The 22,434-nt window shown below is 53.8% G+C and overlaps 2 protein-coding genes across 2 annotated transcripts; both read left to right on the top strand.

Moving 5' to 3' along the window:
- Positions 1-13: 13 nt before the first annotated feature.
- On the top strand, positions 14-6,297 carry LRFN3 (leucine rich repeat and fibronectin type III domain containing 3). Its single transcript, XM_029925918.1, has 3 exons — positions 14-930; positions 2,252-3,694; positions 5,669-6,297. The coding sequence occupies exons 2-3, from the start codon at positions 2,268-2,270 to the stop codon at positions 6,132-6,134; spliced, it is 1,893 nt and encodes a 630-aa protein (XP_029781778.1). The 5' UTR covers positions 14-930; positions 2,252-2,267; the 3' UTR covers positions 6,135-6,297.
- A 7,938-nt stretch (positions 6,298-14,235) lies between these two features.
- On the top strand, positions 14,236-22,222 carry LOC115279768 (IgGFc-binding protein-like). Its single transcript, XM_029924274.1, has 4 exons — positions 14,236-14,576; positions 17,328-18,276; positions 21,407-21,897; positions 22,183-22,222. The coding sequence occupies exons 2-4, from the start codon at positions 18,220-18,222 to the stop codon at positions 22,220-22,222; spliced, it is 588 nt and encodes a 195-aa protein (XP_029780134.1). The 5' UTR covers positions 14,236-14,576; positions 17,328-18,219.
- The last annotated feature ends 212 nt before the right edge of the window (positions 22,223-22,434 follow it).

A 22,434-nucleotide genomic window follows, 5' to 3' on the forward strand; every position in this document is an offset into this window, starting at 1 on the left:
GGCCCCCGGGGCTGCCTTGCCGCCCTCCCCACCGCATCTGCCCCCCTCCCTCCCGGCCAGTCCCCACCGCAGCTCGGGAAGCAAGCCTGGACCACGCCGCCCCAAACTCAGGGTCGGCACCCCGACATCGGGGGCCTGCACCCCAAGACTGGATCCAAAGATCTGGAAACCTGAGCCTGAGATCCTGATCTGGGGCTGGGACCCCAAGACCTGGAACCTGAACACCTAATCTCTGGGGCTGGAATCTCAACTTCAGTCTCTGGAACCCCAAGACTCGGAATATGGACCCCAAAATTTGGAGTCTGAACCTCAAGATTTTGCATCTAAGACCCCAAATCTGGAGCTGAACTCTGAATTCTGTGCCTGGGACCTTGAAACCTGGGACCAGATTCCCATATCTATACTCTGGAACCCACTATTTGGGACCTGAACCCTGAGATTTAGGCCTCAAATTCCAAGATCTGAACCCGGGTATTCCAAGGGGCCTAAACCTGAGCTTGAGCCTGAAGTCCTTGCTGCAAACCCGAATGCTGGAACTGGGGGCTAGAGACCTCCAAATCTTGACTCAGCACCCCGATATCTGAACCCAGCATCCCAGGACTGGGCTTGAGACTCAGACCCTAGACTCTTCTTTTGGCTGTTTAGCATCCCAAGACCAGAGCTCGGAGACACTTGCTCTGAGCAACCCAAACTGGAGCCTGGGTCTCTAAAATTGGCCCCAGAAGCCCTGTATTTGGAGATCTAGGACCCCAGGTATCAAGGTCTGCAGACTCCATGGCCACAGATCTGGGCTGAGACACAGCACAGTCCCTCTACAGAGGCTTTGGGGACAGAGAAGGCATGACCAGGCGCCCCCTCCAGAGCCCTAGCCCCTGACCTCTTGGAGCCTGAGGACTCTGCTCCCTGGGGGCGGGGGGGCTTCCAGCTCAGGTAAGGCTATTGGGGGACCCCCATGCGGGGGAGGGACTTGGGAGGAACTTTGTGGCTAGGGGTGGAGGTAAGTGAAGACTAGGTCCCCCTGGACACCGTGGGGTTTCCCCAGGAAACAGACACCCTCCCCCCAACCCCCCACCACCAAGGGTTTGCCTCCAGCTCCTGCTGTGCCCCTCTGAACATTTATTTGACCAGCACTGCCCCCTCTGACCTCTTTCCCAGTTGTTTGCACCTCCAGGTCTCTGATCTCTCTGTTCTCCAATTTCCCCCCACCATCTGTCTCAGCTAACTGTCTCCAGAAACCTCTCCTCGTCACTGCTCTTCTCACTGACCATCTCTGTTCACCACTCCTCACTCTGATCATCTTTGATACTTCTGCCCACCGCTTCTGCCTCGGGCCACCTCTGTCTACTGCTTCACTCAGTGACCACCTTTGACATCTCTGTCCATCATGCCTCTCTCTAATCATCTTTCACCAGCTTCTTGCTCTTGTCCACTCCTGACTCTAAGCCTTGGCCTGTCTCTGACCATCTTTTGCCATCACTCTTGCCCTCCTCCCACTGCTTACTCTGTCAGTCTATGGCCATCCAACCATCTCTGGCCCTTACTGACCACCTCTTCTCTCTGTCTCTCTTGGGCATTAGAGGTCTCTAATCATTTCTAACATCTCTCTGATGACCTCTCCCCGCATCCTGCTTCCTAACCAGCTGTCCTTATCTCCAGCTGTTTCTGACATGTCTGTCCTTTCCTCCTCTCTCTGACTACCTCTCTGGCTTTTGACCATTTCTGACCATCTCTGATCATCTCTCTTAGATCTGATCACTCCTGACTACGTCCCATCCTTTGTCCACCTCTCATCTTCTTGACCATCTCTAACTACCTCCTTTCTCTGGTCATATTTGACTACTTGTAATCATTCCCACCACCCTGACCACTTCTTCCCTCTGGCCATCTTTGCCCATCTCTTTGACCACATGTAAAGCATTCTGGCTTCCCTTCTACCCACTCTGATCAAATCCCCATTTTCTAACCATCTCTGACCATCTCTAATTACCTCCCTTTCCTCTGACTGTCTTTGTTCATTTTTGCTCCCCGTGTCCCTCCATGACACATCCTTCTGAGTCTTTGACCATCTCCTCTGGCTTGGGAGCTGTCTGACCACTCCCACTCCTCCCTCTCACCATCTTTGACCCAACTCTTGCTCTCAGCCCACTGTGACCTTCTCTCTGGTCTTGGACCACCCTAATGCCCTCTGGCACCCCTCTGGCACCCCTCTTCTGGCCTCAGCCTGCCCTCATGCCTCCCTTCTTCCCTGTAGGCCACCCCTGCCCGCAATGGCCGTCCTTCCACTGCTCCTGTGCCTGCTGCCGCTGGCCCCTGCCTCGTCTCCAGCTCAGCCGGCCGCACCCAGCCCGTGTCCCCGCCGCTGCCGCTGCCAGACACAGTCCCTGCCCCTAAGCGTGCTGTGCCCGGGGGCAGGCCTTCTGTTCGTGCCACCCTCGCTAGACCGCCGGGCGGCCGAGCTGCGCCTGGCGGACAACTTCATCGCGGCTGTGCGCCGCCGGGACCTGGCCAACATGACCGGCCTGCTGCACCTGAGCCTGTCTCGGAACACCATCCGCCACGTGGCAGCCGGCGCCTTTGCCGACCTGCGTGCCCTTCGTGCCCTGCACCTAGATGGTAACCGGCTGACCTCGCTGGGCGAGGGTCAGCTGCGCGGCCTGGTCAACTTGCGCCACCTCATCCTGAGCAACAACCAGCTGGCAGCCCTGGCGGCCGGTGCCCTGGATGACTGCGCTGAGACACTCGAGGACCTCGACCTCTCCTACAACAACCTGGAGCAGCTTCCCTGGGAGGCCTTGGGCCGCCTGGGCAACGTCAACACGTTGGGCCTCGACCACAACCTGCTGGCCTCCGTGCCCGCTGGCGCCTTTTCCCGCCTGCACAAGTTGGCACGGCTGGACATGACCTCCAATCGCCTGACCACCATCCCGCCCGACCCGCTCTTCTCCCGCCTGCCGCTGCTCGCCAGGCCCCGCGGCTCACCTGCCTCTGCCCTGGTGCTGGCCTTCGGTGGGAACCCCCTGCACTGCAACTGCGAGCTGGTGTGGCTGCGGCGGCTGGCCCGGGAGGATGACCTGGAGGCCTGCGCCTCCCCACCTGCTCTGGGCGGCCGCTACTTCTGGGCTGTGGGTGAGGAGGAATTTGTGTGTGAGCCCCCTGTGGTGACTCACCGCTCACCTCCCCTGGCAGTGCCTGCTGGTCGGCCAGCTGCCCTGCGCTGCCGGGCAGTGGGGGACCCCGAGCCCCGTGTGCGTTGGGTGTCGCCCCAGGGCCGGCTGGTGGGCAATTCGAGCCGTGCTCGTGCCTTCCCCAATGGGACATTGGAGCTGCTGGTCACTGAGCCGGGCGATGGTGGCATTTTCACTTGCATTGCGGCCAATGCAGCTGGTGAGGCCACCGCTGCTGTTGAGCTGACTGTGGGTCCCCCACCACCCCCTCAGCTAGCCAACAGCACCAGTTGTGACCCCCCGCGGGACGGGGATCCTGATGCCCTCACCCCGCCCTCTGCTGCCTCTGCCTCTGCCTCCGCCTCCGCCAAGGCAGCTGACACTGGGCCCCCTACGGACCGTGGTGTCCAGGTGACTGAACATGGGGCCACAGCTGCTCTTGTCCAGTGGCCAGATCAGCGGCCGATCCCAGGCATCCGCATGTACCAGATCCAGTACAACAGCTCAGCCGATGACATCCTCGTCTACAGGTGCAGGGTCCAGGCAGTGGGCAGCTTGGGTGGCGGATTGAGGTGGGGGGGAGGGTTGGAAATACATCCATTGACACCCCAAGTTGCAGCGCAGCTGAGAAATGGGCCTGAAGGCAAAAGAAATCTGGCAGCAGTGATAAAAAGAAATAAGGCAGCAAACGTAAATAGTAACGTATAAAAAAACCAGGCAGCAAGAGTAAAAACTAATCATGGCAGAAGAGTCAAAAGGTAATGGGGGAGCAGGTTGGAGGACTACAAACCGATTGAATATAAAGATAAAGAGAAACTAGGTGTTTCCAGATGACAGGGCTACAGACAAACCGAGCTGTGAGAAGAAAAGGAGATCAAACAAGAAGGTACAGAGTCCATGGGGAAAATGAAATGAGGGGCCCTGCCGCAAAGGAACTCAGACCAGAGATTAAAAGGAGGATGGAGGCGGTTAGATAGATAGGCTCTGGGTTTGTGCAGTGTGAACCGCTCCACATGTTTAGAGTTCTAACATGGTGACATCTCAATTTTTGATTTTCTAAATCAAATCAAACCTAGTTTAAGCTCCACCTGCCAGGTGACCGGGAATATTCACTTTGTCACCATCGGGGATTCCCATCTCTACTTAGTTGTTGCAAACAGCAGAAGAAAGCCTGGCGCTTATACCCTCCCAGAAGTGGATCAGCACATCTTATGCCCCCGAGCCGAGAGCATTTGGAACATCTGCTGCGGCCACATGTGGTCAGTGGTGGTGGCTCTGACCCAGAGGCTGCTGACACCCCTCACCCAAGTCTAACCTGCATGGACGGCTATGGACGGTTCCCTCCTCCCACCGCCAGGCCAGGCCAAGGGTGCAGTCCCCGAGGCCTGGGCCTCCCGAGGCCTGGGGTGTGCACCTTATAAACCTAGTACCTGGGTCCACTTTCCTTCCCCAGGAGCTCACATCTCAAGAGATCATCAGCTGATTTCCGTTTCAGTCCTGGAAATCGAGTGGGCTTATTCTGTTCCTTTTCTCAGACAGCAGTACTCCATGTAGGGAGAGTGGGCCCCGTGGAGGGCCCACACCTGATAATCACACAAATCCTGTCCACCTTGCCTGGCAGGGGATGAGACAAATGCTCTTCTAAAACAGTCACCCTCTCAGAGACAACCACGGAGTTCCCTGTAACTCTCTCATTAGAGCAGGTTAGGAATAAAGCAGATTGTACAAGTTAAATCTCCCACAGGGTGCTCTGCTGCAAAAGGAAATAAGGTGAAGTTGGGTGCTAAGGATGAAAGGAAATGGGAAAGGTAAAGATAAATAAAAACCAGGCAACAGAGATAAAAAGGGAATCAAGAGACAGAGCTGGAAGAAGAAATAAGGCAACAGGGAGAAAAAGAAATCAGCTGTGATGACTGAGGCACATCGGTTTCATGAAAACGGAATCAGCTGGCAGGGCTCACTGCAAGCAGGCTCTAGATGCAATAATAACAATAATAATAATAAGGCAATGGGGCTAGGGGGACATTCATTGGCAGGTTAGAAGGAAAGCAGGCATCAGCAGGGTGCAGGAATCGGGTGGTTGGATGAGAGAACTCTAGCTCTACACTGGAGGAACATCAGGCCCAGACCGGAGGAGAGGCAGACGGGGGAAACAGGGTGTAGAGGGAGACTGGGGGGTGGGACTGGAGGGAGGTTGGGCAGTGAGGCTCCAGTGAAACTGAGTAGCAGAGCAGAGGAGTGGGCAGCTGCGGGGAGGGAATCTGGGCACTGGGGCTGAGGGAGATTAAGCTGGGGAATTTGAGCAGCAGGCGCCAGGAGCATAAGGTAACGGGGTTATCAGTCAGGGGGCTGAGGGGTAGCCGATAAAAGGGAGTTTGAGCGGGAACCCAGGGGATAGCAGCGGACTGGGAGGGGTGCGGTCCACCAGACTGCAGGGTTGGGACAGGGTGCAGGGTGGGAGCTGGGCAGCCAGAGACCTGACCCCCGCCCGCCTGTCCCTCCAGGATGATTCCCGCTGACAGCCGCTCCTTCCTGTTGTCAGACCTGGCGTCCGGCCGCACCTACGATCTGTGCGTGCTGGCGGTGTACCAGGACGGCGCCACCGGGCTGACGGCCACGCGGCCCGTGGGCTGCGCCCGCTTCTCCACTGAGCCGGCGCTGCGGCCCTGCGGGGCCCCGCACGCACCCTTCCTGGGCGGCACCATGATCATCGCCCTTGGTGGAGTCATCGTGGCCTCGGTACTGGTCTTCATCTTCGTGCTGCTCATGCGCTACAAGGTGCACGGCGGCCAGCCCCCAGGCAAGGCCAAGGCACCTGCACCCGTCAGCAGCGTTTGCTCGCAGACCAACGGCGCCCTGGGCCCCACCCCGGCCCCGCCTGCACCTGAGCCGGCTGCACCCAGGGCCCACACCGTGGTCCAGCTGGACTGTGAGCCCTGGAAGCCCAGCCACGAGCCCACGGGACCCTAGCCTCGTGTTCACCTCTATGGCCCTTCTGGCCCCAGGGGTGGGAGGATCCAGGCACCCCCTGGGACCTGGCCTCAGACTCACCAAATTGCTCACGGTTTTTAAAACTCTGATGGGGAGGGTGTCGGGGGCACCGGGGCACAACAAGAAAGTCCTATTTTTCTAAGCTTGGGCCTAGGCCCTTGCCCTTGTCTCTGTCTGTGGGGGTTGTGGGGGATGGTGCAGGGGTCTGGAGTCTGGGGGATGCCTCCTCTGGGGAGAGACCCCTGCCCCGTTTTGTCTGAGGTTCCTGGATGAGGCGAAGGATGGTCATCCATTCAGTCGACAGAATTCCCTAAGCGTGCTTCCTGGGTACCCCCTGTGCTGGGCGATGCTGCCGTGACCCAGACAGCCCGAGCCCTTCTCAGCGACAGGAGTGATCCGAGATGTGCTGATGAGGGAAGCCTAGGAGATACGGCAGCCGGGGAAAGGTGCCTGACTCAGTCTAGGGCGTGGTCAGGGAGACTTTCTGGAGGAAAGAGGCGACCTAAACATGGCCTCAGAAGGAGATAACTGGGCAAGAGGAAAAGGAAAGCTGTTCCCAGCAGAGGGTCCAGCACAAGCAAGGACTTAGTAAGTGCCAGGCACTGGGGGTACTGTGGTAGAGAAAGCAGGAGAGGTGAGCAGGGTCCAGGACCTCCAGCCTGAGGACCTCAGACTCTGGCCTGATAGAATTGGGGAGCCATGGAGGATACTAGACAGAGGAGGGACAAGAGGGGGACGGGGCTTCAGGAAGATATTTCTAGCTGTCATGAGGAGGGTGGACCCAAGGGGAAGACTGAAGCCGGGAGCCTGGGGAAAGCCAAGGCAGGCACCCAGGGGAGTGCGGGCAAGGCTAGACTGGGACGGGGCTGGGGGAGAGAGTAGGGGTGGGTGAGAGAGGACGCCAAATGCATGGATTATGGAGCCGAAGGGTTTGCGGGAAGGGAGGTGTCCAGGGCGAGGCCCAGGCCTCCGGCCAGGGGAGGGGCAGTAGCACCACCTGACACAGAACCAGGAAGGAGGTGCAGGTTTGGGGAAGATGCTGAGGCCAGTGGGAGACTTGGTGAATGTGGGGGGTGGAAACAGAGGATATCTGGTGGTGGCAACCAGGAGGCCTCAGGACCCTGGTCTGAGGCAGGAGCTGGAAACAGAAAAGAAGGCTCTATCAGCAGAGATGGGGAATGGAGAGCATTGGGGTCATGAGACAGCCTTTGGGACTTCCATATTTAAGGGACAGGCAGAAAAACCTGACAGAGACTAAACAGGAACAGCCAATGGAGGGACAGAGTGAAGTAAACCAGGGAAGTCAGACCCAGTGACTATTGTGTTTAATGCTACCAAAGCCACAGTGACCTCAGTGAGAGCAGTGTTGGGGGTTGGTGGGGCAGGTGCCAGACTCGGCTGATTTGAGAGTAGGAGTTAAGAAAGTGTAGTTAGGGGGTGTGGACGCTGTGATTCTGTGGGCCTCAGGCCTGCTCCAGATTGATCTGGACCTTTCAGCCCTATGGCTGGTCCTCACTCTGTCTTGGACTACCCTAGGTCCCTCTCTGGCCCCAGACCTGGAAGCCCAAACCCTGGGCCTTGGTAACACTGGGTCTCATCGGAGATCCAGGAACGAGATGAGCAATTGAAGGAATAGTGTTCCCTGACCCCAGGCCACCTCTAGTGGTGGGTCCAGAGGCAGAGATGGTGGTGGGGGAGACAGACTTCTATCCTCTGAGTGTTATCTGGAGTGATGCTAGTGTGAGGGGCATGGTGAAGAGGGGCTGGCCATCCTCATGACCTGATGCACAGGACCTTGTCCTCATGGGATAAAATCCTAGATTCTTTAACAGTTTTCTTGGTGGATGTGAGCTTTGAAAATGATCTTCCATTGGCCATGGAAACAACCTGAGTCCCAGGGACCCGATCTGACTCCCGAGTCCTCCAACAGCATAATGAGGTCCTTCTTGTCTGTCACCCATGGTGGCTGAGGTCAGGTGAAGCCAGCCCAGAGCGTGAGGTGTCTTGGCAAACGGGGCTTAGGGAGGGGGAAGATTGGAGGTCTAGTGCCAGGCACAAAATACCAGTTGCTGCCATGAGGGGGAGCCAAAGCGCACCATTCCTCAACTTTTTTTTTTTTTTTTTTTTTTTTTTTTTTTACATTTGAGCAATTTATTGTGTACCTACTCGAGCAGCATGCTGGGAACTCAGTACTGAGAAAATACAGGCACAGGTCCTGCCCTCACATATCTCACCATTTGGTGAGGGAAAAAATGTTAAATAGTCACACAAACAAGTGTAAAGCATCTGTAGTGACGGGGAAGAGGAGCATCCAGGAGAGATTCATGGAACCGTGAGACCCTATAACCAGGAGACCTGACCCAAGAAGACAGATTGAGAGAGGCTTCCTGGAGGAAGTGACGACTCAGCTGAGATCCGAAGGATGCTCAGGTTGGAGTCAACTCCACGGGGTGGAAAGGGTATCCCATGCACATGCTGTTCAGAAGTGTAGAGGCTGATGGGTGCATGGTGAGAAAAGGGCTGAAGTGGGTACTGAGGTGTCATGAGGGAAGAATGCTGTGTTGAGGCTGGAACGTGGGAAGGCAGTGGATGATGCAGCACTCTGGAGGCTGCTGGGAAGAGTCTGGATTTTACTATAAGTGGCATGAGAAGCCATAGGAGGTTTTGAACAGAGTAGTGCCCGCCTGGTCTTCAGAAAGCTCCAAGGGCAGGTCTCTTTGCACACGGGGGACAGAAATGAAGGAGGGAGACCAGGGAAGGGGCTATTGCAATAGTCCAGGCAGAAGGCTGACCCAAATCAGACTGGGGCCTGAAGTGGATGGCCTCGAGAGGGATTTGAGGCTACCTCACCAGGGGCCTCCATGCCCTATGCAGAGGAGGCGGTGTGGACCACTCTCCAATGACCTGGCTCCCAGGCAAGATTACAGAGACTGGAAAGAAGAGCTGTGGGGCCCTGCTGTCTAATATCCAAGGGTCCATCCCTTAGATGAGGAAGCTGATCTCTCTGTAGCAAAAGAATTAAGAACCTTTTCCAGGCTCAAGTACCAAGCGGACAGTGGACGGTGGCTCGGCAAGGCAGAGGCTGTGGCTGGTTGGAGGGAATGTGGGCACAGGAAAGGCAGGCCTGGAGGGGAGACGCACACCAAGTGGTAGCTAATTAAGTCTGGAAGCAGGGAGTGTGGGAAGTTAGTTCCTCTAGCATGGACCCCTCTGCCTCCCCCAAAAGGTGCCTGGGCCATCTCCCCCTGCCACGCAGGAACAACACTACTATGGACAGATGGTCACATGTATCTACACCTTAAAGTGTAGCTTGTCCAACATTGCCCAGCTGAGTCCACCGATTTCCTGAGCCTAGGGAGTGCTGCTGTTCCTTCCATGGTCCATCCCCTGTGTGGCTCTGAGAGCGTTTTCTCAAAGTAACCGTGGTCCTGATACCAGGACACTCCCCTGTCTGCAGGCTGTCACATCCAGTCTGTGTGTCTGGGTGTGGCTGACACAGGCCCGAGTGTGGCCGCGTCTTCGATCCCTTCCTTCCAAGGCCTGAGCCAATGCCAGGCTTTCACAGCTCTTTCCATGGGAACATATACAGGAGAGTCAGATAAAGGGACCCTCCAAAAAGGGATGTTTCTCTTCTGGGTCAAATGTGAGCGTGGCCTCTGCCTTCGATTCCTCTCTGGAGCCTGTGCCCTTTCACGCTTCACAAAAGCAAGGATGGGTGGCCAGGGCTTGCCGTTGCCCAGACCCGTACAGAGTGGTGACAGGAACACAGTGGTGACCAACACAGCCCCACACCCCGCCTTCACAAAGCTCCAGTCTAGTGGAGGAATTATATCCTCACCAAACAATGGGGTCCCAGAGTGGAGAGGGCCAGGATGGGGGAAGCACAAGCAAGATTGATTAACCTGTCTAAACCCAAGGGACCTTGGGAGCCCAGAATGGGCTACTTACTGGGCCTGGCATGGGAGGTGGGGAGAGTCCGTGATTCCTGGATGCAGGGCCAGCTTCATGGCAGGAAGACATGTGCAGTCCCACAGCACCTCACACTTACAGGGGCCCTGTGCTTGGGTGAATCCCCTGTGGTCGCCATCATGAAATAATTTTTGAACAAAGGACTCCACATTTTCATTTTGCACTGGGCCCTGCATACTTGAGGAATATACAAAAAGAGCCAGGAGAAGAGAGGGTCTTCCAAGGAGAGAGAACATTGTGTGCAAAACACAAGAAAGGAAGAGAGGACTGTACTATTGGAAAGCTGGTTCTGTGTGGCTGGAGTACAGGGTGGAAGAAGGGGATGGTGATGGGTGAGCTCAAGACGCGGGTGGATGCCAGCCGCCATGCTAAGCAGCTGCGACTCCATTCCGGAGGCACTAGGGAGCCACTGGGGAGAGACTGGGTCAGGCTGGGACTTTAGAAAGATCTCTCCGTCTGTGATGGGGAGGGTGGCTAAGAGGACAAGGCAAAGAACAATGTCAGGGTGGGAGGCTCGGCTGCCTCTAGAAGGGGGTACTGTGGGCAGGCTTATGAAGGGCCTTGGATTCTTGGGAGACAGACACCCCGGTGCACCAGGAGACTGGCCAGGGAGGCTCAAAGCCACAGGCTAAACCCAGAGCTTCATTTTCACCACTGGGGGTTGCACAAGGGCAGGTTAATGGGTGTCACTGGTAAGTACTTGAAAATCTTTATATGAGAACTCACATGGATAGGCTGATGAAAGTGAATGCAAAATTGGCAAGAATGGAGAGTATAAAATGTGAGACTTCAAAGGACTTTATTCTGGGTATATTCTGGCTTCACCTGTATGGAACCCCTGGAGTGCACTTCAACCCTCCCCAGGCTCTGGTTAAAACGTCAGATCTTTGGGAACTTCGTCTTCATCCACAGCCCTAAATGCTGTGGCCCCCAGGGCTGGGAACTGCTCCCCTTCCGGCTCCCCTAGTCACCTCCTTCTGGGACGTCACCTGTCCACACAGCCCCCATGCTTCCATTTTCCTTCTCTGTTGATGACCCCCACATCTCTGTCCCGAGCGCTGGCCCCTCTCCTAAACCTGGCTTCCCTCAGCTTCCTGGGCAGCCCCCAGGCCTCTCATGTCCACTGGATGCCACACTGGCCTTCGCCTCTTCCAAAACCTGGCGCTCTTCCCAGGTCCTCTGCAGGCAACCTCCACTCAACCTCCTGAGCGGCTCTACCACTTATCCTTCCTCCTTTCTCGGCCCACCCCACTCTAGCTCTGGCCTCACCCACCTGGGTCCCTGCATCTCCTGCCCCTGGGCTCCTGGCTTCAGTCTCCCACTCTGGTCCATGGAATCTTTGTAGAGCCAAACCTGACCCTCCTCCACATAGAATACTCTATGGCTCCCCTGGGTTCCTGAGACAGTTCCAGCTCAGCCTGGTACAGGCCTTCTGCGCCCCTCCCCACCAGATCCCAGCTGCACCTCTAGCATGTTCCCCACCTCAGGCTGGAAGGAAATAAGCACTCCCGGAAAGGCCCACAGTTTTACACGCCCACACTGTGCCCTTGGGGGAGCCTTCTCTCACCTCCTCTGCCTGTGATGAAGAGCAGAGGAAGGATCTCAAGCAGGTGAGAAATGAAGCTATTGAAATAATTCCTTCTTGAATTCTCCCCCTACACTCCCAAGCAAAGGTAAGGGTTCTTGGGGGAGAAGGGAGCTAGGGCCCAGGCCCTGGGGGAGAAGGGGCTGGAGACTGTACCCCAGGTCCCTTGCCTTTCCTTGTCTGGAGTTCAGCCTAGTCCTTCCTCCCAGATCCTCCACAGAGGGTGCAACTGCATTGTTCTCCAGCTCAGGACGTTCTCAAAGGAGGGGGGAGTCACGTGGAAGCCATTGTCTTCCCTTGGGGAGCTCCACCCCCATATCCTCCAGACCTCCATATCCAGCACACAGTGTCCTCTCCTGCCTCTGTCACTTCCTCTGTCACTTCTGTGACTAGGAGTTCAGGCCCCCAGTCCCCTCCTGTCTCAGACACAGAAGTCTAGTATGTATTCCCCTCCTTCTCCAGAATCTAAGAGTCCAGGCTCCTGGAACCCCTCCTTCCAAGGACCCCAAAAGTTCAAATCTGAAGCCTCTCTGTCCTTGGCAGGCTCGGGAGTCCTATGACTGTTTTCTTGGAAACCATTGTATTCTTTCCCACTTTGATTTCCTAATTCACCTCCCCATATGTGTCCCTCCCCTTTTCTTTCTGTCCCTCCATCTGCCCCTTCTCCCCCCTCCCCACCCACATAATTAGACCTCATTACAATCAATGGCTCCAAGTCAGAACAGAGCCAGTGCTAATGGGGACATCCGGGTGTTGACCCAGGAAGGGTGCTGAGGGCCAGGCCCAGGCACCTGGGACTATAAATGTCCCCCCACTGTGGCCTCAGCTCAGCATTTGCCTTTTTCCCTGGGCTCTGAAGACTGAGCCCTTCTCTGGGATTCCCTTATACCCTCTTCTGCCCCCGCAGTGCAAGGGCTGGAGGCAGACTGGCAGGAGAGACTGTCCCCACTGGCCCATATCTGTTCATCCCCTCCCCGGCCATGGCTGCCCTCGCACCTGCCCTGCTGTGCCTTGGTGCCCTGGGTGCCCTGTGGGGTGAGTGATCAATGGGGGATGCAGAAGACTGGTGCGCTGGTCTGGATCTGCTGCAGGGGACTGGCTGTACTGGCTGGGGTTTGGGACTGCCTGGGATGGCTCTGTAACAGAGGATTGACCATGGTGGAGCTTCTTGGGACAGGGCCCTGGCCAGCTGAATCCAGGGACTATTTCTGTAGACTCTGTGGCAGGGAATTGGCCGAACCAGTTGTGGGAAGGGGGCTGAGCATGCTTTTCCGGGGTAGATGGTTCAAAGGAAGCAACATTCTTTAAGTTAATATTTACCAGATAGTGTTCGATGGCCTTTATATATATATTATCTCATCTAATATTTTCATAGCCAAGACCTCCTTTTACAACGGAAGGAACTGAGGCCCAAGGAGGTTAGGTACCTCGCCCACGTTGACATGGCTAGTGAGTGGCAGTCGGGATTAGAACCTGATGTATTTGACCTCAAAATCCAGCAGAGTGTGCTGACTACCTCCTTTACTCTCAGGCCCAACGGCTGCAGTTGTGGATTTCCAGGGCCGTTACTTCATCACTGCTTTCTTGGAGAATGGGGGTGCCGACAAGCCCAACTTCCGGCTTATCGACGCCGCCAAAGGGGCCCCCGACGGCTGTGCAAGTGAGGGCGCACCCGATGGGGGAACCGCAGTTTCGGCGCGCGCTGAGCCTGCAGCCAGGCACCACTGCATTGGTGCGGCTGCCCGACGCCGTGGAGCTGCGGGGCTCACGGCGGGCGACGGGCGGAGCGGTGCGCTTAGCGGCCTCTCGACCGGTGGGAGTGACAGTGGTGAACGCGCGTGGACGCGCCTCCCTAGACATGGCACTAGCGCTTTCGCGCCGCCTGCTGGGTACTCGCTACGTGGTGGTGACGCCGTCGCTGCAGCCCCACTACCGGCACAAGGAGTTTGCGGTGGTGGCCGGCGCTTGGCCCACGCGCCTGCGCCTCACGCCTCCGGTGCCCATCCTGCTGGATGGCGTCGAGCATGCTCCCGGCAGGCCCCTCCTCATACAGCTTGAGCCCTTCCAGGCGCTGCAGGTGCAGAGCGCAGGTGACCTGTCGGGCACTCGGGTCGTGGCCACTCATCCCGTTGCGCTGCTTGCTGGCCACAGTTGCCTGCAAGCGAGAGATAAGGCCTGCGGCCACGTGTCCGAACAACTACTGCCCCAGGATTACTGGGGCCGCGTCTACGCTGTGCCCCCGTTCGCGCCCGCGGCTCCCGGCCCTAGAGATCACGTGTACGTGGCTGCTGACAGTTTGGGTAGCCTGAGCTTCTGGGGGGGCGGTGCCAAAGGGGCGCGGGCTCTGGGCCTTGGAGCCTTGCTGCACTTCGCGGTGGACCCAGTGCGCCCCCTGGTGCTGCGCTCCTCCGCCGGCCTGCAGGTGCTTTTCCTGGCGGCGGCGGCCCGCGGGGGGGTCGCCTACAATCCCTTCTTCGTTCTCTTGCCCCCAGTGGACGCGTTCAGCCACAGCTTCGCACTCACCGCGCAGCCGGGCTTTGCGAACGTGGCGGTGCTCGTGGCGCGCGAGCCCACTCCGGTGCTCCTAGATCAGCAGCCGCTGCCCAACTTGCACTGGCGCCTCATCCCCGGCGGCCCCGAGCCGCGTCTCTGGCAGCATTCTGGTCAAAGCCACGCCCCCACACAGGGTTTCGCCTGGACTGAGGTGGTATATGGGCCAGGGCAAGGAGTAGTGCACTTCCTGGAGACTCTCAGGATGCCTGTGGGCGTGCTTAGCTTTGGCACCGCCCCGGGCGCTGGCTTCGGGACCCAAGCCATGCGGCAGTCAAGCGTAGGTGAGCAGCACTCGCGCCCAAGACAATCGGAAGGTGAGCAGGCGATGGATTCCAGATGAGGGGCGGGGAAAATCATAACACTGCCTTGAATTGCTAACATAGCAGCCAGAGAGGCAGTTTTTTAAATGCAAATCACTCCCTCCTCCACTCAGAATCTTTCCATGCGATTATTATTACACCCAGAAAATGCAAGGTCCTTACAGTGTTTGATGTGGCCTCATAAAATCTGTTCTCAATACCTTTCTGATCTCATCTCTTCTCGCTCTTGCCCCTCCCTCACTCCATTCCAGCCACACTAGCCACCTTACTTTCTTCTCCCTGCTCCAGGGCCTTTACACTGACTGTGCCCATGATGTCTTTATTATGGCTCCCTCACCTCCTTCAAGCCTTTGCTCAAATGCCACCTTCTTACTAGGCTCAAATTGACTGCTTAATTTAAAATCGTAATTCCCCATCCTCTAGCCCTTCCCTGATTTCTTTCACAGTCCATATCACTTTCCATATACCTACTTATTCTTTTTCTCTGCCCCCATTAGTTCCTTGAGTTCAATGCTTTTTATTTTAAGTAGGTTCTAAGATACACAATTAATGGTGCTATTTTAAAGTATACAGTCTGATGAATTTTTGCATATTATATATACTCATGTAATCATGACCTAGATCAAGCTATAGAATATTTCCATCACCCCAACTAGCTCCATGAGGTCAGATTTTTACAAAAATCTTTTGTTTACTGTAGAATCACCAGCTCCTAGGACAGTGCCCAACCCTCAGCAAATATGTGTGAATGAATAATAGTTATAAGTTGTTAAATGTGTACCAAATCATATGCCAGGCACTGGGCTTAGAAAGGAAGTTATCGTTCAAGGTCATTAGCTCTTTTTCTTTGCTACAGCATGAAATGTGAACAGTGGGGTCGGGGGAAGGGATAAAATAATGGGTGTTTGACTTACCCATTAGTCTTTGGGTTGATTGTATAACAGTATTGTAATAATTCTTTTTTCCTGGGGAGGAGAAGGACTAGAGGTCAAATCTTTTGCCAAGTTCACACAGCTAGAAAGTGGCAGAACCAGGGTTTGAACACAGGTCCACTTGCTTCCAGAGCACAAGTTCCTAACCACCTTTTTGTTTTGTTTTGTACTGCTTCACACAGGCTTAGAAATAGTCTAGACTTAAGAGCTAAGTGGTAGATGTTTTATGTATAACGTATGTACATTACACAATGTATTCCTCGTGGCCACTCTGGAGGCAGGTCTCTTTATTATCCCTATTTTATAGAGGAAGCCGTTGAAGGCTAAAGGCAAGAAATCACCTTCCAAAACTACATACTAACGAAGAGGCAGCTGCAAACTCAAAACTCTCTCAGGCTGTTGGGAAAGACCCATAGGGCCGCGCTTTGCTTAGACACAAAGTAGCTGGACGCTGACCATGGTTCTGAATACCGTACGCTAACCTGTAACTCTGGAATTAAGGAGCTTGCCCCACTCAATCTCTCCCAGTCTGGAAAAACAGTGGGAGACCAGGGAGATGAGAGGAAAGAGAGAGGATAGTCAGAGAGAGGCTGGGGTTTCTTAGAAATGAAAATGTGGACCTCAAATCATTTATTAAAATTGACCCAGAGCTGGATTTTGGAGCCAAAAGGCCTGGATTCAAATACTACTAAGCTGTGTGATCTTGGGCAAGTTAGGTCACCTCTCTGAACCTCAACTTTCTCCTCTGTAAGTGTGGATAATAATACCAACACCTTCATAAGGTTGTTGTGGCATTTTTAAAAAAATGAGTTAATTGGAGCCCCTGGGTGGCTCAGTCAGTTGGGTGTCCAACTTCAGCTCAGGTCATGATCTCACGGTTTGTGGGTTCAAGCCTCATGTTGGGCTCTGTGTTGACAGCTCAGAGCCTGGAGCCTGTTTTGAATTCTGTGTCTCCCTCTCTCTCTCTCTGACCCTCCCCACTCATGCTCTGTCTCTGTCAAAAATGAATAAGTGTTTTTAAAAAATTTTAATGAAACAATCGAAGAGTGCCTGACATGAGTAACCATTTGCTATTATTAATTTTCCACAACTTTTTAAAGATTTACTTAAAAAGAAGATTTACTTTAGGCTAGGCCTGTTCTAGGTGCTGGAGATGCAACAATGTACAACATAGAAATATTCCTACCCTAGGGAGCTGATACTTTAGTTCATAGTCTAATCCATTCCAAAACTTTGTATTCCGTTTTGATGGGAAATATGCAAACCCATACAGAACAAAGTTATTTCTTAAAAATTCACTTTGTAGATGTCTAGCTTCATGCATTAATAGCTATGAAAAAATAACTCCCCTTCTTGGAAATGGGGTGATGGGGTGACTATATCCCCATAGAGCAGACGCACACGCACGCACACACACACATACACACACACACAATTCTTAAGGCTGCTAGACATGGCAAGCTGGAAGTCATCACTGGCCAAAATCGACCCACAGATGTGTTTAGATTTACTGGCATATAGATTTTTAAATAATTAATATGGTGTCCGTAAATGGAATGTGTGCTCTCCAGCTCAGCAGAGCCCTATTCTGTACCCACGTTGTGCTGACCATTTCTGTGTTGTCCTTCAGCCTCACCCTTCTCTTTCTGCTGATATAGGCCCACTTCGTTTTAGATTTGGAACCCTGATAGCTTATGAATGTTGAGTCGCCAGGGACCCTGAAGGCCTAGAGCATCGAGAGAGTCAGGAAAGGGATGAGGCCAAATGCCAAGATCCAGTTCTTTTACATCATTTCATCTCATCTCATCTCCAGATATTCTGAGTGCAGAAGATCTGAACCCTCCCACAGAATCCTACCCCCTCCTAGAGTCTTCCCTGATGATGCCACTCCAGTTCCTAGGATCCTGTAAGGACCATGCATGCTCCGATGGGACTACATGTCATCGTGTGAAACACAAACCTGAGTGTGTGGCCAGCACCAAGATCACAATTGGGTCCAACATCATGTTCAGTTCCAAGACAACGACTCTGAAGGACTCCAAAACAGTGTCCATCTCCAGCTCTAAAACCATGGCCACGACCAAACCAGGATCAGACAGCACGCCTGAAGCAGAGCCAGGGCTTATAGCTGTGACCCTGGCTTATGCAGGGTTTGCACAAGGGGCTTTGAGTGAACCTCAGCCTGAATCTATAGCTTTGGTTGAAGCAGAACCTGGACTCCTGTCTGTTAAAGAATCAATTCCTGAAACCATGGCTGTGGCAGACCCAGCACCTGTAACTTTCCCCCTGCCAATGCCCATAGCTGAACCAGAGTCCAAATCCGAGACAGCGTCTGGGCCTAGGTCAAAAACTGTCTCATTGGCCAAGCTAAAACTCAAGGTGGTAGCAGGGACTGAACCAGCCTTAGAGGCTGTGACTATGGCAAAACAAGAACTTGAAACTGTGTCTGGGTCCGAAATGGTGTCTCAAATCACATCAGAGACAGTGGGTGTCTCTAGTAAGGGGCAGAGGAGCGTCACAGGGGGTACCTGCTGGGCTTCTGGGTTACCATACATCTACACTTTTGATGGCTACTCTTTCCCTGTGCCTGGAGGATGCACCTACATCCTGAGCCGTTGCCCTAAGGCCCTGCGCAGTGGCCTCCCTGCCTTCCAGCTGTGGATCACTTGCTCTGGAGGGAAGCAGCCCATTGTGACTTTGTCACAATGCACATCTTTGACATCACCATCACTGCTGTCAAGCATGTGTTCGGCTTTGTCCGGGTAAGAATAATGATGTATGGAATCCTGGAAAACTGTATCCTTCTCTGTCCCTCGTTTTTGCCAACTCTACAGTGGAGGTAATTATATAGGCCCACAGTCCCTTATCCAAAAGGCTTGGGGCCAGGTGCATTTCCGATTTTGGAGTTTCAAATGGTCATACCATGCAAATGCCATATGTTATATGATAATCCCAATGAGTGTCACATAATTACAAACATTAGTATCTCTGCAGTAAAATGTCCAAATATTCACAGTAACTGAGATAAATTAAGACCATAAGCAGCCATACCTGAGTTCAGGTGAGCTCTTGTTGCCAATTACATTTTAACATCAAACACACAAAACATCTTTCAGTTTTCAGGCCACTTTTTCATTTGGGGATTTGTGGATAAGGGATTATGGATCTCTAGCCCTACCTTAACAGGTCCCTATGAGGTGGGAATGAGTTAACATATGAAAGGCACTTGGAACAGAATCCACCTCATAGTAAGTGTCATATAAGGTGGGTTTGCTATGTTTATTGTCCCCTAATACTGACAACTGGAACCTCTAAATTCTGTGAGCTTCGGACATATCCTAGGACCACATGCAGGTATGGACACTGGCATGTCCACAGTATCTCCTCAGCGAAGGTTTGGAGGCATTTCTCCGATTGGAAGTTTGTGGGGACTAGACTACATTTAATCAGGGTTGCTAGACAGAGCAAACCAATGAGGTTATGGATATACTAAGCTCCTCAGCACCACTGTAGAAAGACAGTGGCCTCTAGAACCTGATGGCCTGAGTGCCAATCCCAGCTTGACCACCTGTTATCTGTACAACTTTAGGCAAATTATTTAACTTCTCTGAGCCTTGGCTTCTTCATCTGTGTAATCAGGATGATACAAAGACCTAATTTATCAGACTGTGGTGTGGATCAAATAGGCTAATATGGGGCACCTGGATGGCTTAGTCGGTTGATCAAGTGTCCGACTTTGGCTAAGGTCATGGTCTCACAGTTTGTAGGTTCAAGCCCCACATCAGGCTCTGCACTGATAGTGTGGAGTCTGCTTGGGATTCTCTCTTTCCCCCTCTCTCTGCCCCTCCACCACTCATGCTTTCTCTCTCTCTCTCTCTCTCAAAAATCAAAAAATAAATCTTTTTAAAAAATTTTTTTGTCTTTATTTTATTTTGAGAGACAGAGAGTGAGCAGGCGAGGGGCAGAGAGAGAGGGAGACACAGAATCTGAAGCAGGCTCCAGACTCTGAGCTGTCAGCAGAAAAGCCTGACGTGGGACTCAAACCCACGGACTGTGAGATCATGACCTGAGCTGAAGTCGGATGCTTAACTGACTGAGCCACCCAGGTGCTCCTAAATAAATCTTTTTTTAAAAACACCTTAAAAACAGGTATGGAAAGCTTAGAAGCATATGATACTAGGACCTGATGCATGAGCCATGATGCTCCATACTCCCCTCCACACACCGCTGGGAGGCCACCCGGCCCCTCAGCAATCAGCAGTTCCCCAAGTGCTCTTATGGCTCCTCAGAACCCAGCACCCCAAACCAGTTATCCAGCACTTCAAATCCTCAGGGCCTCAGACTTATACTGTCACCAAATAAACCCCCATCTCCCAAGGACCTAACATTCCTGACTTTCTTCATCAACTAAGGGTTTCTTTTAATGTTTATTCATTTATTTATTTATTTATTTATTTATTTATTTATTTATTTATTTATTTTGAGAGAGAGAGAGAAAGAGAGATGGCCTCCAGGTGAGGGGCAGAGAGAGAGGGAGAGATAGATAATCCTAAGCAGGTTCTGTACTGTCAGTGCAGAACCCAACACAGGGCTCATCATGAACCATGAGATCATGGCCTGAGCCAAAATCAAGAGTCAGACGCTTAGCTGACTGAGTCACCCAGGCACCCTGGAATGTTTTACTAGTATGTACCAGACCTTGTGTAAGGCACTGAGGACAAAATCCTTGTTCTCACAGCACTTATATTCTAGCAGAGAGATATCAGTAGTAAATATAAGTTACGTAGTATTTTAGAAGGTGGTACATGCTAAGGAGGAAAACATGGAGCAGGAAAGTGGCATCACGATGTCTGAGAGTATAATCTTAAGTAGGAGGGCCTCTCGGAGATGAAACTTGAGCCAAGCCTTAAAGGAGGTGAGGGAGAGAGCCATGTGTGTATCTGAGAGAATTCTAGGCAGAGGGAACCGCAAATGCCTAAAGTGAGAATCTGACAGGCCCATTAGAGGAACAGCAAGAAGCCCAGGCCGAAGTGGAGGGATTTTGGTGCAGAGGAGAGGGAGAGACCATGGGGGTCAGATTGCAACAACTTTGCCTTTTATTCCGTGTAAGGCAGAAGCCAAGGGAAGGTTGTGTGCAGAGGAGGGAAGCAATACCATTGGGTGTTAACGGGATCCCTGTGGCTGACCTGTGGAGGACAGACTACGGGGCTTGTGCAGGACGCACTGAGACCAGTGAGGAGGTTGCTGCAAGAGTCCAGGCAGGAGATGATGGGTGGACCAGGGTGGAGGCAGTGAATGCGAGAAAAGGTGAGTTGGTAACCTTCTTGGTGAACTGACACAAAAAAATGGAAGTCCAGTCCACATGGACTGGAAGTTCTTGGTGAAGGATCTTGGTAATTGGGGAAAAGACACTGGAGTCCTGGCTGAAGGCTCTCCTATTAATTGGAGGCTCCTTAGTAGAATTACTTTATCAAGATCCCTGAAAGGAAGACTTCTGAGTTTTGCGTGAGGTCGCATCTGGGTATCGGAAACAAGACTCCTGGTTAGTGCATCATGTGACCTTCCAAACAGGACAAGGCCTCCAAACATTCCCTGAGAAGAAACTGCAGACATGCCAGTGGCTGCGTGTGGTCCTAGGATATGTCCACAGCTCACAGAATATGGAGGCTCCAGATGCCCGTGGTAGGCGACAATAAACATAGCAAACCCTCCTCCCGTGGACTCTGTTCCAGGTTCTCTTCACATGTTAACTCACTTCTTCCTTACTCCCAGACCCTCACTCGCTCGGTATCTCAACGTCCAACCCCCTCAGCTTCCACCCCTCACCCCTCCCCAAATGCTTAGGAATGCACCCTTTCTCTGGTGATTCTTCCTCTTGGGTGACCCCTGCAGGTGAACCAGCAGCGGCTTAGGCTGCCAGCAACACTGCACAACGGGAGGCTGCGGTCGTATTTCCGCAGCTCAGAACTATGGGCAGAGGCAGGTCTGCAGCAAGAGCCACCCGCACTGCACCTAGTCCACGACCGGCAGCACGCGCTGTCTCTGCAGGTAACCGCTGGCTACCGTGCGCCTGTGGTGGGCCTGTGCGGCAGCTTCAACAGTGACCCCATGGATGATGCGGGCCGTCCAGACCCGCGCGCCTTCTTGCACACTTGGGCCCTACAGCCGCCTGATGACCCATGCCACTCCCTCTGGGCTGCTCCCTGCCCCAAGTCCGGTTCCCCACCGGAGACCCCAGGGCCCTGTGCCGTCCTGGCAGCTCCGAACGGGCCCTTTAGGCACTGCCACAACGTGCTGCTGCCTGCGCCCTTTGAGATCAGCTGCAGGGCTTGGATCTGTCCCTTCCCCGACCACCGACCTGTGCCGGAGCCGCTCAAACTCTTGCCGGAGCCGCTCAAACTGCCCGCAGTTTGAAGAACTGAGGACACCGGGATTCGTTGCAGAGACTTTTATTGGTTCTTTTCTTCCTTCTTCCTTCTCCCCTCCCCGCTGCTTGCTCCCCCATATATACCTGCCGCCCAGGCTGCGCGGCAGCTCATGATAGGCTGGCAGCGGCAGGGCTGACCCATTCCATGGCCTCGCATTGGTCGCTCACTCATCGCGGTATCTGGCCGGGGGGCGGGAGCACTAGAGGCCGGCAGGCCGTACCTTGCCATGTGCTCGGGCAGGGTCTTGCATCCGCCTCCTACAGACCTGCTCTTTGCTTGATGCTCCAGGTCTACACTCACGCGTGTCGGCGCCTGGGTGTCAGGATCGACTCCTGGAGATCCCAGACTGGCTGCCGTGAGTGACCCTTAGATGGAAAAGGCTATGGGCTACTGGGGAAGGGGATTCTGGGACTTAGGGGTGTCACTCCTTGATGCTGGCTGCAGTTGATTCCTAGGGCAAGGATGCAGGGTGTCTGGGATGGGACTGAGGAG

Source organism: Suricata suricatta, chromosome 16 (genome assembly GCF_006229205.1).
Source record: "Suricata suricatta isolate VVHF042 chromosome 16, meerkat_22Aug2017_6uvM2_HiC, whole genome shotgun sequence".
NCBI classification, from domain to species: domain Eukaryota; kingdom Metazoa; phylum Chordata; class Mammalia; order Carnivora; family Herpestidae; genus Suricata; species Suricata suricatta.